Source organism: Cheilinus undulatus, linkage group 15, assembly GCF_018320785.1.
Source record: "Cheilinus undulatus linkage group 15, ASM1832078v1, whole genome shotgun sequence".
NCBI classification, from domain to species: domain Eukaryota; kingdom Metazoa; phylum Chordata; class Actinopteri; order Labriformes; family Labridae; genus Cheilinus; species Cheilinus undulatus.
The window spans coordinates 1,979,541-1,995,849 of record NC_054879.1 but is presented as its reverse complement, the minus strand read 5'-3'; the positions used below and the strand labels follow the sequence as shown (position 1 = coordinate 1,995,849).

Below are 16,309 nucleotides of genomic sequence, written 5' to 3'. Positions count from 1 at the left end.
TGTCCTGACCTGAATAACAGCAGGATCTGTTAATGCCTAAATAGCATGACAACCACATGCTCAGTCCCCTGTTTTCTATACATGGATACCATATGGACTCATGGATTGTCTGTGTTATTATGAAAATAAGACTGTACTTTAGAACATTTCTTGTTGAAAAGAAAAGTTTAGGAAGAAGCAGACAGAGAAACCAGAGCGGAGGCATTCTGTAGTGCTGACAATCATGCTTTATTAAATCAATAATTGGAGAAAAACTCGAGGAGGCTGCGAAAATAATAAATGCTACAAGTCTAACGTCAATCAAATCAAAATGCCGGGCGACTGAAGGACCAGGCTTCTCTGGGTCCTGGCTGAGTACCCCCTTAGGTGGTTTTGGAGGTGGCACACGTGCTTGGCGGCGCCCAGCTTGACTGAACTCCTAAAACTAACACACACACACACGCTGCAGACCTCCAGGAGCCAGCTCTGCCTCTGCAAACAAGCCCCCGATGGACCCTTCTTTAACGTGATTGGCCAGGTTGATGGTACAACTAAGAGCACGATCGAGGGGTCGTTCGCCAGAAGAAGAGCACAAAACAAAAAAATTGTGCTCAGGGAGTGCAGGCCGCTCGCACTGTGAGCATGTCATCAAAATGGCAGTATGACATTTTCAGTTAGAGCGCGAGGTCCAGTCGCCCTGCTTACATGAGGGTAAATGCAAACAGCACTCAGGATCTCACGCTCTCATACTAATGCAACAGCACTGCTCCAATCACAGTGCATTCATAGTTCCGTCATGGATTTAGTTAACATCAACAGGGAGCCTCTCTACCTGTTGAGGCAATCTTAAGACTTCAACTTATCGTTGAGGCACATTGTTTAGTTTCTAAGTTTAACAGGGTATTCGTTCCTGGTGAAACTTTCTCCTGTTAAACCACTTTTAGTTTCATTTTGTTTCAGTTAATATTATTGTCATAAATAACAATGCATACATTTCCCATAACCGGTCAATTCGGCTATATACATTATGTACATGTCACAGAAAAATGGATCAAAAATCCTAAGTCATATTTATCCAATATGGCACATTTTATAACAACTTTAGACTTTAGTCTAGTTTGGCATAAATTAATGTCAAGATTGGTACAAAAATAGTTCATATTTACAAGAACAGAAATCCAGATCTTTATCTAGTAGATTATTTCGATTAATTAATAAATAAAAAGGCACGGAAGTAGAGGAAAGGGGAAGATTGAAGGGTTAGATTTGTTTTTTTTACACTGATCGAATGCTAATGTGAACAGTCGCTGTGTCGGATCCAAGCTCATTGGACAGTTTTAGAGTGTAGGTCCCAGCGTCTTCCTCCCTCACCCCGGTGATGATGAGGGTGGTTAAGTCCTCTGTGGTCTCGATGTGGAAGCGTCCGCCGGCAGTCACCTCGATGATTCTGCCGCCACGGGACCATTCGATGTGTTTGGCATCGCCAGAGAAAGCACAGGCGACTGTGAGAACTTTACCGGGCTCGATGCTGATGTCTTCAGGCAGAGCCTCGATCCTGGGAGCACAACCTGGAGAACCACATAACAAGTACATTACTGTAGATTCTTTAGATCCTCTGAATAATCTATTCACGCCTATCTCTTAATGTTGGCGTGTTAAAGATAAGTGAACCTCCTGAGACCCAGGCATCAGTTTGGGATGCATTTTTAGTTTCTCACACTTATCTGGAATAATAAGGACATCACGTCTGAAACCTGAGCCTGGTCTAACAGGAAGTAGTCTCACAAAAAAAAAGACGTCTGCAAATGAGGACAACAGGCTTTTCTCACTGTACAACACAAAACAAAATGATTATTTCTTTGCATATAAGGAAGTCATTTTCACAAAAAATACATTTTTGAAGTGCTAAAGATGTCTGCTAAAAGACAAACTCTTAAAGCAGGACCACACACCTCCAGTGTGTGTTTCTGCAGAAATATCACTGAGTAGATTTGCAACTGTTACCCCAGCTGTGTGTCGGCCAGTAGGCAGGAGGCCCTTCATTCAGTAATAAATAGCTTTAGCCATTAAGAGACGCAGTGTTGTCATGTTTCTGATGATAGACCATGAGAGCTTTTTTTAACTAAGTTTCCTCTGAAAGTTCTGAAGGTTTTTTAACATTTCCACAAAATTCTTAGAGATTTCTAAAAAATAACATTTCCATGAAAATTCTTCAAACATTTATTTAAAATCCCTTTTAAAAAACATCAAATTTCATCAAATATTTCTCAGATGTTTCAGTGAAACGTTCTGAAAATTATTTTTTTAATTACATGAAAAATCCTGAAAATATCCTGGCAAATTTCCCAAAATATCAAAGAAAACTTCACCCTAAAATTCTAATCAAATTCCCCAACATTTAACAAACATATTTATCCAAACATGCAAACATTTTTTTTTAAATGTCCATCAAAATTAATGGTAGTTTCAAAGGAAACCCACAACTCCAAATTCCCCCCCAAAGGTCCTTAAATTCCAATGAAAATACCGAGAAATTTCAAAGAAAATGCCCACCAAAACTTCATATTAAATATAAAAATGTTTTACAATAATTTCTGAGACATTTCAAAGAAAATTCCCCTAACAATCCAAGCATATTACTTTCAAGTTTGATTGAAATTATGGACCAAAAATTCCAATGTCAATATTCTATTACTATGTTGTTCATGTGTACATACGGCGTCTCAGGAAGTTAAAAGAGGAACTGAACCCACAGAACCAACATTTAGCTGAAATCCTGAATACAGTAGTGTGGTTGAACTATTCAAGTCAAAACCTCAACATCTGAGTACAATGGCTTTAAACTCTATAGAGATATGCAGAGAGACTGCCCTCTGCAGGTTGAAGCCTGTCAGTTGAATTTTCTATTGGCTGATCCGGATGCAGGTGACGTATGTGAGGAAATCTGCCAAAGCAGAAACTGTGTGATGGTGCGGCTACTGGTGGCAACATGAAGGACTGAGTCCCTCCCTCCCAACCTTGTCCATGATGTTCTAAAAGGATTTATGAATTCTAGAGTAGATGGATCTCAGCTAAAAACACTGGGGTTTAAAAATAACACAACTTCAGATGCACTTTCAAGACTTCGCTGCATCATCTTACCAATTGGTCTGAACGTGGATCCCTCCATGTGAGAAGTCATCTCAGACAGGCTGCTGGAGCTCATGGCGTACATCTCAGAAGCCATGGATGACATGCTGGACATGGACATGGTCTCAAACTTCATTTCAGCTGCCATGCTGCTAAAGGAGCTGGACTCCATCATGGATGACATCATTGCCTGGGATGAGGATGTGAAAGAGGACGACTCCTCCATCGTGTGCATTTCTTTCTTCATCATCATTGCTGAGCTTACGGATGCTGAAGACTCCTTGTGACTCATCATCATTGATCCCGATGAGGCTAAAAGTGGAAACGGTATATGTTAATCTTACTTTAAAACGAATGCTAATGCTTTGACTCCACATGTATACTGAACTGAGGGGTTCCTCACCTTTAAGTGCCAGTTGCTGCTCGCGATAGGCCGTGACCTTCATCCGGATAGACTGGAATGCCTGTCCAGTGAAGGAGAAGGAGGATTTGGAAACACCTCCATCAGATGTCATCTCACAGATGTACTCTCCCTGATCACTGTCTGCCAGATCATGGATGAGGAGGCTGCAGGAGCCTTCAGAGTAGTGCATCTCAAAGCGACTGCTCTGTGAAAGCCTTCTACCATTGACATACCACACCACCTCCTTGACACTGCTCTCACAGACACAGGACATCTTAACTGACCCTTCGTAGGCCTCAGCTTTAACCTGACTAAGGACCTTGGGGGGTTTAGGAACTGGGGATTTTACAGTGGGTGGAGACACGACCCTTTTGGGTGACATAATGGGCGGAGGTGACTTCATCCTAGGAGGAGATTTGACTCCCTCAGGCTCTGGGGACTTCACGGCCCTTGGGGATTTGATTCCAGCCGGTTCTGGTGACTTGATGCCTTTTGGTGATTTGATTCCAGCCGGTTCTGGTGACTTCACACCTTTTGGAGATTTGATTCCTGCAGGTTCTGGAGATTTGACACCAGTTTCAGGTGACTTGACTCGCTCTGGAGACTTTGTTGGTGGTGGTGACTTAAGTCTGGGTTCAGGAGATTTTATACCTGGTGGTGACTTTACTCCTTCGGGTTCAGGAGATTTGACACTTGGAGCTGGAGATTTTACACTGGGTGCTGGAGAAGGTGCTGGCTCAGGAGACTTGACACCCCGTGGAGATTTTATTCCCTCTGGTTCAGGAGACTTGACACTTGGTGTGGGGGACTTCACACTTGGTGTTGGTGACTTCACACTCGGAGTAGGGGATGTTACGCTTGGTTCAGGTGATTTGATACTGGGAGTCGGTGATTTCACAGAGGGCTCTGGGGACTTGACACTGGGAGTTGGGGATTTGACTGAAGGCTCGGGGGACTTGACACTGGGAGTGGGGGACTTTATACTGGGGACAGGAGAAGTGACAGAGGGGGTAGGTGATGTTACAGAAGGTTCTGGGGACTTAACACTGGGAGTGGGTGACTTCACTGATGGTTCAGGGGATTTTACAGCCTTGACTTCCTCTTTTGGAGCTGGTCTACGGATGGTCAAGGTAAAGTGAGCCTCTTGTCTGCCTGCTGAGTTCTCCACCACAACAGTGTAACTGCCTTCATCAGAGGCCATCACAGAGGAGATCTCCAAGCTGGCCTTGTACTGAGTGGTGGTGACCTGGATGCGGTGAGATGAGACAATGGTTCTGGTCTCGCGCATCCATGTTACAGTGGGCGCAGGTTCCCCGTCAATGTCACAGGAGAATCTGGCTGTCTCTCCTTCAGAAACTGTCACAGATTGGGGCTTGGTGAGAATTCTGGCGGGAAGAGAAGGCTTCACTTTGACAACGGAAACTTCCTCAGACACAGCAGTTGCAGATGCTTTCAATTTAGCCTCAGATGTGGTGGTTTTCCCAGTCAAAGAAAGTTTGTCAGAGGAATAGGAAGAACCAGATGAAAGGTATTCAGCAGAGGCAAACTTGACAGAGGCATCGTACCTCTCAGTGGAGGAGTACCTCTCTGAAGAAGCAGCATATCTCTCAGCAGAGGAGTATCTCTCTGCAGAAGCAGCATATCTCTCAGCAGAGGCGTATCTCTCTGCGGAAGCAGCATACCTCTCAGCAGAGGCGTATCTCTCTGCGGAAGCAGCATACCTCTCACGTGTAGCAACCTCATGTGTCTCAGTTACCTTGGTTTTGCTCTCTTCTACAGCAAAGTGAGTCTCGGAGGCATAGCCAGCTTTGAAATGAGTGGTGTGGTAGTGGTCAATTCGAGAGACCTCAGGAACATAGCCTTTGGCAGCTTCTTCATCCCTGCGGCGAGAGGTAAATGTGGTGTAGCCACTGCCTGATACATCAAGGGTTGCATAGTCAGACGCCTCTCCCTTAGTGTTTGAGCACACACAGCGGTATGTTCCACTGTCCTCTTCCTGGCAGTCCAGAATGGTGATGGACAAGACACCACTCATATTGGCAAAAATGTACTTTTCACTGCTTTCAGAAATGGCTGCACCATTGTGATACCACATGACCTCAGCCTCTGGCTTGGATTGGATATTAAGGGTGAATTTAGTGTCTTGGCCAACAGGCACACGATGAGAGCGCATCCTGACAGTCACACGGGGAACATGGTCCAAACTGAAGGGAGTCTGGCTAACCACCTGATACTTCCTCTCAGACTTCAGAGCAGCCTTTCTAGCCTCGTAACGGGACATGATGTCAAAGCGGGCTGATCGCTCAAACCTGGAGGAGGATCGGGACGACCTCTCAACAGATCTGACTGGACTGGGAGAACGGGGACGGGTCCTCTCAGGGGTGGGGGACCTCCTGGCGACAACCTCCCCCTCTACTTCCACAGGCCTGGGATGTGGCGGTCTGATGAGCTCTAAGACTGGTCGCATTAGCTCGATGTATGTAGGAGAGAGTGATCTTCTCCTTCTCATATACTGAGAGATGGTACGTTTCTTCTTTGTCTCAGTAACCTCAACAGCCTCATGCCTGACCTCCTGCCTCCTCTCTTCCCGTTCCATCACACGACGCTCCATGCGGACAGGACTGCCAGCAGGAGAGGCAGAGAAGCCGAGCTCAAGTTCATCCTCCAGCATCATTCTCTCTTCCTCTTCTTTCTTCATTGAAAGATAATCCTCTGCAGACATCATCAGCTCCTCATCACTGAGGTCTCCCAGAGATCTTCTCCTTGATCTGAAGGAGGCCTCTGACTCTGGAGAGGGTGAGCGGCGGGCTGGTCTGACAGTCTCCAGATCATCCAGAGTGAGTTTAGGAATACGCCATCTTGGCCTGTATTGGTCTGTCATTCTGGGCAGGGGCACGACATAGAACTGCTCCCACCTGGAGAGGCGTATACGTCTCTGCCTCTTCTGCACAATCCTCTCCATCCTCTCTGGGACTTCATACTGGTCCCTAAGTTTTTTGTACCACTTCATGTCAGAGAGAGGCACAAACTGTTTGATGGCTTTGTCTTCATCAAGAGCTTTGGAATCATGAACCACAGGATCAGGGATCTCATATGGCATGAAAATTCTCCTCTCCTCCTCTAGCTTCTTGGTGTCTGACTTCTCCTCTCTGATGTCAAACTCTCCCTCCACGTTCTTAGTGCTCACTGCAGGCTTGTACATCTCTGCAGCGAATTTGAGAGCCTCCTGGGCTGTGGGGTTAAGAGCTACAACCTCCTCAGTGGCAACAATTTGCAGCGCCATCTTGTTTGTCTTTTCAATTTGTTTCTGCACGTGTCTGTATTTCTCCTCCTCGCTCTTGTACTCTCTCCTAGTGTAGGTGAGGCGATCCACCTTCAGTGTTGCCTGGCAGCTTGCAGAACCAGCAGAGTTGGTTGCAGTGACTTTGTACAAACCAGAGTCTTCAAGAAGAGTCTCTCTGATATGAAGGACATGGTAGTCAACATCTTCCTGTATGACAACAACCTTGTGACCAAACTGTAGGGGTTTACCATCCTTCTCCCATTTCAGAGTAGGAGTTGGAACTCCAGAGACTCTGAGCTCAAAGCGGACACTGTGTCCTTCAACACAGTCAATATTGGCCAGCAGACGTTTGAACATGGGTCTCATAGAGTCCTCCGTCACAGGATGAGGTGCCACAGTGAGCCGAGCCTTGCAGCTGTCCTCTCCAAATTTGTTGTTGGCCATGACGGTGTATTCCGCATCATCATTCATGTCCACGTTGTGGATCATCAGCTGATACAGACCCTTATCAGTGGTGAATGTGTACTTGCTGTCATCTTGACCTGGCTTGATTCTCTCACCATTCTTGAGCCATGTCACATGAGGCTCAGGGTGTACGGTAATAGTAACACCGAAGCGCACATCCTCGCCAATGTAGGCTGTGCGATTGTACAGAGGCAGGGTGAACTCTGGTGGTCTCTGTAGGAGTTTGGTCTTGTCGACTCTTCTCCTCAGTTTCCTGATGGAACGGCTCATATAGTGTTCTCTGATGCTCCTCACGGTCTCAACAAACAGCTCTCCATAAGCGCTGTCCTCTCCATCATCGCTCACCACTTTGCATCTGTACACTCCATCATCACTTTCTTCAATGTCCTTTACATAGATGCTGGCAAAACCATTGCTGTAAGTGATTTCATACTTGGCGCTTTGGTGTAGCTGACGGTTTCCAAAGTACCAGGTGACCTGGGTACTCTTGTCATAGTTCACCATGCTACAAGTGAACCTCACATAGCCACCTTCCTCAGCTGATCCATGTATGACAGGACCAGCACGGAGGCCTCTGTACTCGCTTCCAATCTTCACTCTGCCAATGGCCAGTCCTCTCTGGTTTTTGAAGGCTCCTCCATAGGCAACACGAGCTGCTGATACAATGGTATCCGTCTTCTTTACCAGATTCTGATAGTACCTTCTGTGTCTCAATGTCCTAATGACCTTGTTGCTAACATGCTCAATCTTCATCTTGAGCCATGGATGCTCCAGTGCCTCATGAGCAGTCATACGGAGCTTCCTGTCCTTGACTAAAAGTCTGTCCACAAAGTCCATAGCCTCCAGGCTGATGTCCTTAAATGCTTCACGATCAAAGACGTACTCACAGTTGCAGATGTTCTCTATCATCTTTGTGGTGGACTCGGCTGCAAATGGATTAAGGCCACTGAGCAGAACATAGGCCAGAACACCAACAGACCACATATCAGTGGCAGTTGTGACCTGGTCGGAGCGGTGCACCTCAGGGGCATAGTACTCTGGAGCTGAGAATGTCAATCTGATGTTGTCTCCAGGCACCAGCAGCCTGGACTGGCCCATCTCAATGATCTTGAGGTTATTGCTTCTCCTTGTTGTGTAGACAATGTTGTCTGGGCGGATGTCAAAGTGACCAAAGTTGTGGCTATGCATAAACTTAAGAGCAGAGCAGACTTGTCTCAGGTAGCGGACAATCTCTTGCTCTGACAGCTCAAAGTTGAAGGTACCGAGGCGCTCAAAGATGTCAACTCCAGATATGAATTCAAAGATGAGGATTATCTCCTCCATGCTTTCAAAGTATTCATGAAGGTAAATGACATTCTTGTGCCTTGCTGCATTGAGTGCTTCAATTTCCCTGAGAACCAACTCCCGGTCAGTTCCTTTGACCTTGATAAATTTAGCCATAAAGGTCTTCTTTGTCTCAATCTCTACACAGCGATGAACAGCTCCAAACTGGCAGCGAGCAAGTTCTTCAGAGATGGTGTACTTGGATGACAGCTCCTTCACCTTGTAGAATGGAGCCTCCCCCTTGGTTATCTCTCTGGTTTCATCAACTTCCTCATCATAGTTCCTAATCACAGACTTGTCTTCCTTGGTTGTAATGGGCTCAGTTGGTTGAGAGGGTGGGCTCAGGCCAAACTGGTTTTCAGCAATGACACGGAACTGGTACTTTGTCTTTCCAAATATGTTGATGATCTGGATGCTGCAGGCGGTGGTCTGTCCAGCACGGATCCACCTATCAGCAGTGGTTGGACACTTCTCAACGATGTAGCCAATAATGTCACTTCCACCATCATTAGCAGGAGGCTCCCAGGTCAAAGTGATTGAGTCCCGGGCAATGTCGCTGACGACTAGTGCCTTTGGAGCCTCAGGTATGTCAGCCACATTCACCTCAATGGTTTGTTTGTCTGTTCCAAACCTGTTCTTTGCAGTAATGATGTAGTAGCCAGTATCCCTCCTCTGCATGCCTTTCTGGAAGACCAGTGAGGTGAAAGACCTGGTGGTTATGACTTGGTGGTAAGGAGAGTTGGACAGGATCTCCTGACCCTTCTGCCAAGTCACAGCTGGCTCAGGCTTTCCAGAGATGGGGATCTTAATGGTGATGTGATCACCACGGACAGCATGGACTGCCCCCATACCCTGGAGTTCTTTGGGCAGGTGGATCTTGGCAGGAACTAGAAGGAAGATGTAAAACAGTTAGTTTTGCTGATTGGGCAGTACTTAAATTTTTATTTGTATATCATGGATTAAAGGAAACAGGAACAATCTTATTATCATTACCTTCCACCTCCAGGTTGGCTGTTGTTGAGATGGATCCTGAGGAGTTAGTTGCTCTGACTTGGTAAACTGAAGCATCGTTTTCATCAGCAGCAGTAATAACCAGCTGGTAGTAGCCTCCCTTGAACTCCAGAGCTTTGATCTTGGTTCCATCTGCCAGGATCTCCTTTCCACTACGGTACCATTTCACCATAGGCTTGGGATGTCCAATCACCTTGTTAAGGAAGAAAAAGGTAAGTTAAATATAAGAACTCAGAACGAGTTTTTTTTTTGTTTTCTAAAGCCAACATTTGTTAAAAAAAAAAAAAAAAAACACAAAAAATTAATTATTACAATTCTTATATCAAATACATGAATACAGGGTTTGTAATGCTTACAACTTCATGCCATTAAACACTGAAGTACCTTGGTGACAAATGTAGCATTTGCATGGTATTTCACGGTCATGTCCCTAATCTCCTCTCTGAATGCAGGAGCACGAGGTGCCTGTTCAGACTTGGGGATGATAGGCGCTGAGATCTCACTCCAGTCACTCTCACCGCCCATATTTTCACACTTGACACGGAATTCATACTCAAAGCCCTCAATCAGGCCCTTGACTTCAAAGCTGGTCTCTGTAAACTTCTTGGTGGTTACAGACATCCACTTGTTTTGTTTCTTTTCACGTTTTTCAAGGTAGTAAGTAGTGATTTTAGCTCCACCATCGCTGCTTGGTGGCTTCCAGCAGACAACACAGGAGTCCTTGGTAGAGCTGATGATGAAGGGCTGCTGTGGAATACCTGGTTTCTCTGTGGAAGAAGTAGTAAATGTTATTGTAGCTTTCTACATATCTGTGCACGGTTAAAAAAGCCAACAGTGGCAGTGGACTTACCAAATGGACTCTTGATAATGAGCACTGATTGGATCTCCAAAGCTTCACTCACACCGTACTGGTTCTGGGCAGAGACTCTGAAGTAGTAGCCAGCATTCTCAGTCAGGTTGGGAACACGGCAAGTGGTGCCAGAAACAGAAGAGGACACAAGGTGCCACTGCTCCCCTTCTTTGGCCTCTCGCTTCTCCACAAGGTAGTTGGTGACCATGGAACCTCCGTCATCTGTTGGAGCCTTCCAGCTGATGACTACTGAGCTCTTCAACAGGGCATCAACCATGAGTGGACCCTCGGGCATGCATGGCTTATCTGGAAAGGACAAAACAAAAAAAACTTTAGTTAAACTCTACACAATCCATTCAATGGCATTTTAAGATTTTAAGTAGATCTTTTAGGATTTTTGTAGCTTTGTCATTTCAGGAATGAACTCCTACCTTGGATTTCAACACGCAGGACAGTGTCGATGGTTCCGAAGGCATTGCTGAGCTGCACTTTGTAGCGGCCAGCGTTAGTCTTCCTCTGGGCGTTCCTAACCACGAGGTGGGAGTAGCTCTCTGTGTTTTCGATGATCACATTCTCAGAAGCGTTTAGAGGCTTCTTGCCATAGAACCACATGATCTGAGGGATGGGACGTCCAATGTAGACGACATGAAGGCGGAGGCTAGTGCCTGCCCCAGCATAGTATTTCTCCTTCAGAGGGAAACCAGGATGGAACTGGGGAGCAGCTTGTAGGCGCAGTTTACCGCTGGTTTCAATCTCTCCAGCCTCGTTAATAGCTCTGCAGGTGTACAGACCTTCATCTTCCTGTTCGTCTGTCAGGATGCTGAGGGAGTGGTTACGACCATCTGAGCTCATCTTGTACTTGCGGCTCTGGATCAGCTCCTTGCCGTAGCGGTACCATTTGATCTCAGGCAAAGGTCTACCAATGATGCCACAAGTCAGAGTTCCAGACTCGCCAAGTTTGGTGGTAACGTCCTGGATCTCTTCCTTCAGAGCTGGGGCCTCACCAACTGAAGAAAAATTGGCAAAGTTTGATTTGAATCAATTTATAATAACTGCGGTCAAAGTTTTCAAGATAAGCATTAAACGTCAGTTAACTATGATCTACTCCTAACCTGACACGCCAGATGGATTTGTTTCACACATCCATCTGGGAAAGCTTCAATAGGAAATGTTTAAGAAAAGGCAGAGGATTTGAAAAAAAACTCAGAGGGTGATTGAATGGATGTTCTGTCACATCTCTATAGGCCAATCAGAGCAACAAAACACATGACGTAGCCGCTATCAAGCTGTGTGTGCGCAGCTACTGAGGACTAATGTGAAACATGGCGACTATAGACATGTAAGTACTCGACTTTTGTCGTTTTTGAAAAGAAAACAACTCACTGCTGTTCTTTGTTTTTCTTTAAACAAAGAAATGTTGTCAAACTCTGATAAAACTGGCGCTTTAGCAGCATCCACACTAATCTCTTCCGCCATGACTGCACCAGTTCTTGCTGCTGCTTGTGAACGTCAAGACTGCCCCTCGTCGCTGATTGGTCCTGTCACTTTCTAACCGGGCCCAAACGGTTCAAATGGGAGCTTTGCAAGATGGATTCGCCAGTGAAAAACAAGGAAACGGGCGTATCCATCTGCTTTGCAAGCTTAATCTACTCCAATACCTAGGTCAAATCTCAAATTGGACCTGTGACTAATTTTGCTCCTAGACTTAACCAAATCTTTAACAGCTTACCACTCAGTTTGGTCTTGATGCCCATAGGTGTGCGGCGTGGCCTGCTGAGTCCTGTCTCATTCTCTGCAAAGATTCTAAACTCGTACTCAGTGGCCTCCATTAAGCCACCCATGGTAAACTGACGATCCTTGGAGCGCTCCTTGTTGCATTTCTTCCAGGAACTTTCTCCAGCCTCCCTGAACTCAATCCAGTAACCCAGGATCTCCTTGCCACCATCATGTTCAGGTCTGAGCCAGTGGATGGTGATGCAGTCTTTAGTAATGGAAATGATGTCAATCTCTCCTGGTTGGCTAGGTTTGTCTGTAAAGACATGGTCAGGAATTAAACACAAGCAACAGGAGGGTCACATAAAAACATGGACATGGACCCACAGCAGACAAGTCCATTAAGTTCATCTATCTTGTGTTAAACTTTTATTGAAAGTGTATTAATTCTGCTAAATTTTAAAAGCTGGTTCCACACAGGAATAGGCTTTGTGTGTTGTAGACTCACCAAATGGATCTTTGCAGATCACAGACTCAGAAGCAGGACCAGGCTCACTCTGTCCAATGTCATTCTGAGCCACCACTCTGAACATGTACTCTGCATCAGGGATGAGACCAGTGACGTTGTACATGGTAGTGGTAATGTGGGTCTTGTTGTGACGTACCCACTTCTCCGTTGACACCTCTCTCCTTTCCACAAAGTATCCTGTGATGCGGGAGCCTCCGTCATCCCGGGGACGGGCCCAGGACAAGGACACCATGGACTTGGACACATCCATGATCTCTGGTGGGTTGCTGGGAGGTTCTGGTGGGCCTGGAGGTTCACCATATCAATCAGTGTTTATAACAGCACTTACAGATAACAAGAGTATTAGAAAATTTAATTATTTTAGACAAAACTAAAATATCAGTCAGGGTTTCTCACTGAAAAAAATTTAAAAGCGGTATTAGTACTCACAAAGTGGTGTCTTCGGCTTGACAGACTCATCAGACTTGAGAGATCTGCTGACTCCAAACTGGTTCTCAGCAAAGACTCTGAAGTGATACTCCACGTTTTCCTTCAGGCCCTTCACAATCAGGGAGCTCTCAGTCACCCTGGAGTCTACAGTGTACCAGGCAGCCTTGGGTACCTCACGCCTTTCCACGATGTAACCAAGGATGTCGGAGCCACCATCATCTGACGGTGGCCTCCAGCTGACACGGACTGATCTGGCCTGAATGTCGTCAAACTCGAGTGGTCCTTCTGGAGCATCAGGGCGACCAATCACCTTCACCTGAGCAACAGACACAGAGAATAATTTTCATATTTCCTTTAATATACTTTTAAATTACTTTTGATCATTTTCACAATTTCTGATCATGCACAAAACAGCCTGACAGGTCATTTACCTTGATGTATGCAACCTTCCTGCCACATTTGTTCTCAAGCACCAGGTCATAGGTACCAGAGTCCTCTTTGTATGCTTCCTTGATGACCAGTTCAGTAATGTCATCATGAGTGGCGATCATGGCTCTGTGGGAGATGTCCCGTCCATCCTTGGTCCATTTGCATGTAGGAATAGGTTTGCCCTTGATAGGCACAGACAGATGGACGACTCCGCCCTGCCGAACCACGTAGCCCTCCTCATATTTACTATCAAGCTCAAAGTCAGGATAAACTGAAGAAGACACATATTAGATTAGAAATAAAAAGAGACAAATACCAATCAAGTCTATCAATAGAAATATATAATGTGTTTTTACCAAGCATCTCCTGGACTTTGACCACTCCAGGAATCTCAGCAGGTTCTCCAGCACCACCAGCGTTGCAGGCGATTACCCTGAACTTGTACTCTGCTCCCTGGGGCATATGGGTAAGGATGTACTCGCACATCTTGGTGGGAGTGGTATTGCACAGGGTCCATTCCACCTGGTCCACCTTCTGCATCTCGATATAGTAACCGGTAATGACAGAACCACCCTCCTCTTCAGGCGGCAGCCAAGCCAGAGACACCGAAGTCCTGGTGCTATCGGTGACTCTGGGCTGAACTGGAGGACCTGGAGGCTCTGAACAACACAGATGGTTTGGTAAATTAATTATTTATTGGACATTTTATAAAAAGGAGCACAGCAGCTGTACCAAGTTTTGCGGTACGTACCGATAGGATCCATGGCGACAGTGATGGCAGAGCTCTCGCTAGGCTTGCCAGCTCCTCTGGAGTTAATTGCAGTGACACGATGTTCATACTCCAAGCCTTCAATCAGGCCAGAGGAGCGGTATCGAGTCATGGTGACAGGGTTCTTGTTGATTCTCAACCACCTGTCAGAACCAGCCTCCTTGCGTTCAATGATGTAGCCAGCAATAGTGGAGCCACCGTTGTCTTCAGGTGGTTGCCATGTAAGGGTCATGCCCTCATGGGTAACATCAAGCACCTCTGGTCTGCTTGGAGGTCCAGGAATAGCTATAGAGCAGATAAACAGAAATTAGAAGATCAGGTTAATAGAAGTTGGGTAATTTTAAATTGAACTAACAGTAATGCAGATCCAGAAAAGGCAGCTTCTCTTCTTTTTGTTGTTGCGGATAAAGCACACGTTGCCAAGACTAGGTGGATCAATGGATCCTGAATGGTTGTTCATGCGTTCTTTTTTTTTGTTTGTTTGTTTCTAGCAAACTTTAAGGAAACATTTCTTTGACTTGGACCTCAGTGTAAAGATGCTTTTGAATGGAATGGAACTCACTCTTTGCACTCTTGCACTCCACAACCTCAGACTGGAGGAAGCCACCAATGCCGAAACGGTTCATGGCAGCAACACGGAACACATACTCAGTTCCTTCGCTGAGTCTGGTGAACTTGAAGCATGGTCTGGTTACCGACTCTGAGACAGTGGTCCAGCCTGGCCGGTGGGCATCACGCTGCTCCACTACATAGCCGCTGACGTTGGCACCACCGTCCATCTCTGGAGGTTCCCAGCTGACTGTTACTGACACACCGTCAACCTCCTCAATCTTTACAGGGCCAACTGGGATGCCAGGTTTGTCTGGACGGACATATTTAGACAGATAGTTAGATTTGCACTGAACAGGCCTGACAGATTTTAAAAAGCCTTAAAATAAAGTCTCCTTACCAAGGATGATGACTTTGATGACCTCGGTAGCCATTCCAACAGCATTCTTCACCTCCAGTGTGTAGTCTCCAGTGTCCTTGATGGTGGTTTCACGGATGACCAGATGTGTGTACTTGCCGTTGCTGTCGATCTTGATGCGATCAATGCTTTCTTTCAGTTTGTTGCCACCAAAGAACCAGGAGCAGACAGGCTGAGGTTTGGCCTTGATAGGGATGTTGAGATCGATGGGTTTGCCACGATGCACATGGACGATCTTCTGAGGAATGTTGGTCATGTCGATCGAAGGTGCAACTGCAAAAACAATAAGAGTGTGATTTTATTTTCAGGATTCTGCAAAGTTTGACGATTATGGCAATGCGTTGATGTGGTCTTACTCTTAATGTCCTGGATGGTGACAGGAGTGACCGTGTCCATGGGCTCGCTGGCTCCCCTGCTGTTGGTGGCTCTGATCCTGAAGAGGTACTGGTCATTCTCCGTCAAGGACTGGATGGTGTGCTGGGTAACAGAGGACTTAACTGTTGCAACTGTGCTCCACCTATCCGTGCCCACCTTGCATGTCTCGATGATGTAGCCCGTGAGCCTGCTAGCGCCATCATGCAGTGGCTTCTCCCAGTGCAGAGTGACCGTGGATTTGGTGACATCGACAACCTGGAGGTTCAGAGGCACGGAAGGCACTTCACACACCAACACAGCCTCGGCAGTCTCGCAAGGCTCACCAACGCCATAGATGTTCTCAGGCAGGACTCTGAAGAAGTAGTGCACACCCTCCTCCAGACCGGTGATTCTGAACAGGGTCTTTCTACACTCAGTGGTGACTGTCTTATATGACTTCATGCTAGCTTCACGTTTCTCCACAATGTAGTTGCTGACATGAGCGCCACCATCAATGCTTGGGACGTCCCAAGTGATCACAACAGATTCTTTAGTGTAGTCCTTCACCTTCACTGAACCAGGAGGTCCGGGAGTGTCTGCAGGAGAGAGAAAGAAAAGAAAATTGCATTTTCTCTTAACTTTCATAGATATTTACACATTGTTATTTGGCATTTAT

The 16,309-nt window shown here is 46.1% G+C and overlaps 1 protein-coding gene across 7 annotated transcripts in view; it reads right to left on the bottom strand.

Annotated features, from left to right (window-relative positions):
• Positions 1-209: 209 nt before the first annotated feature.
• The window catches only part of ttn.2 (titin, tandem duplicate 2), a 268,791-nt gene continuing 252,691 nt past the window's right edge, over positions 210-16,309 (bottom strand). For all 7 annotated transcript variants that reach the window (XM_041807290.1, XM_041807295.1, XM_041807291.1 and 4 more), the window contains 16 exons: positions 15,636-16,229; positions 15,262-15,552; positions 14,875-15,174; positions 14,295-14,597; positions 13,900-14,202; positions 13,546-13,814; positions 13,115-13,430; positions 12,665-12,970; positions 12,173-12,472; positions 10,875-11,450; positions 10,444-10,749; positions 9,978-10,360; positions 9,576-9,786; positions 3,512-9,469; positions 3,121-3,420; positions 210-1,547 (listed from right to left, as the gene is read on the bottom strand). In XM_041807290.1, coding sequence (XP_041663224.1) covers positions 1,255-1,547; positions 3,121-3,420; positions 3,512-9,469; positions 9,576-9,786; positions 9,978-10,360; positions 10,444-10,749; positions 10,875-11,450; positions 12,173-12,472; positions 12,665-12,970; positions 13,115-13,430; positions 13,546-13,814; positions 13,900-14,202; positions 14,295-14,597; positions 14,875-15,174; positions 15,262-15,552; positions 15,636-16,229 — 11,009 coding nt within the window. In that variant the 3' untranslated portion in view covers positions 210-1,254. The remainder of the gene's footprint in view (positions 1,548-3,120; positions 3,421-3,511; positions 9,470-9,575; positions 9,787-9,977; positions 10,361-10,443; positions 10,750-10,874; positions 11,451-12,172; positions 12,473-12,664; positions 12,971-13,114; positions 13,431-13,545; positions 13,815-13,899; positions 14,203-14,294; positions 14,598-14,874; positions 15,175-15,261; positions 15,553-15,635; positions 16,230-16,309) is intronic.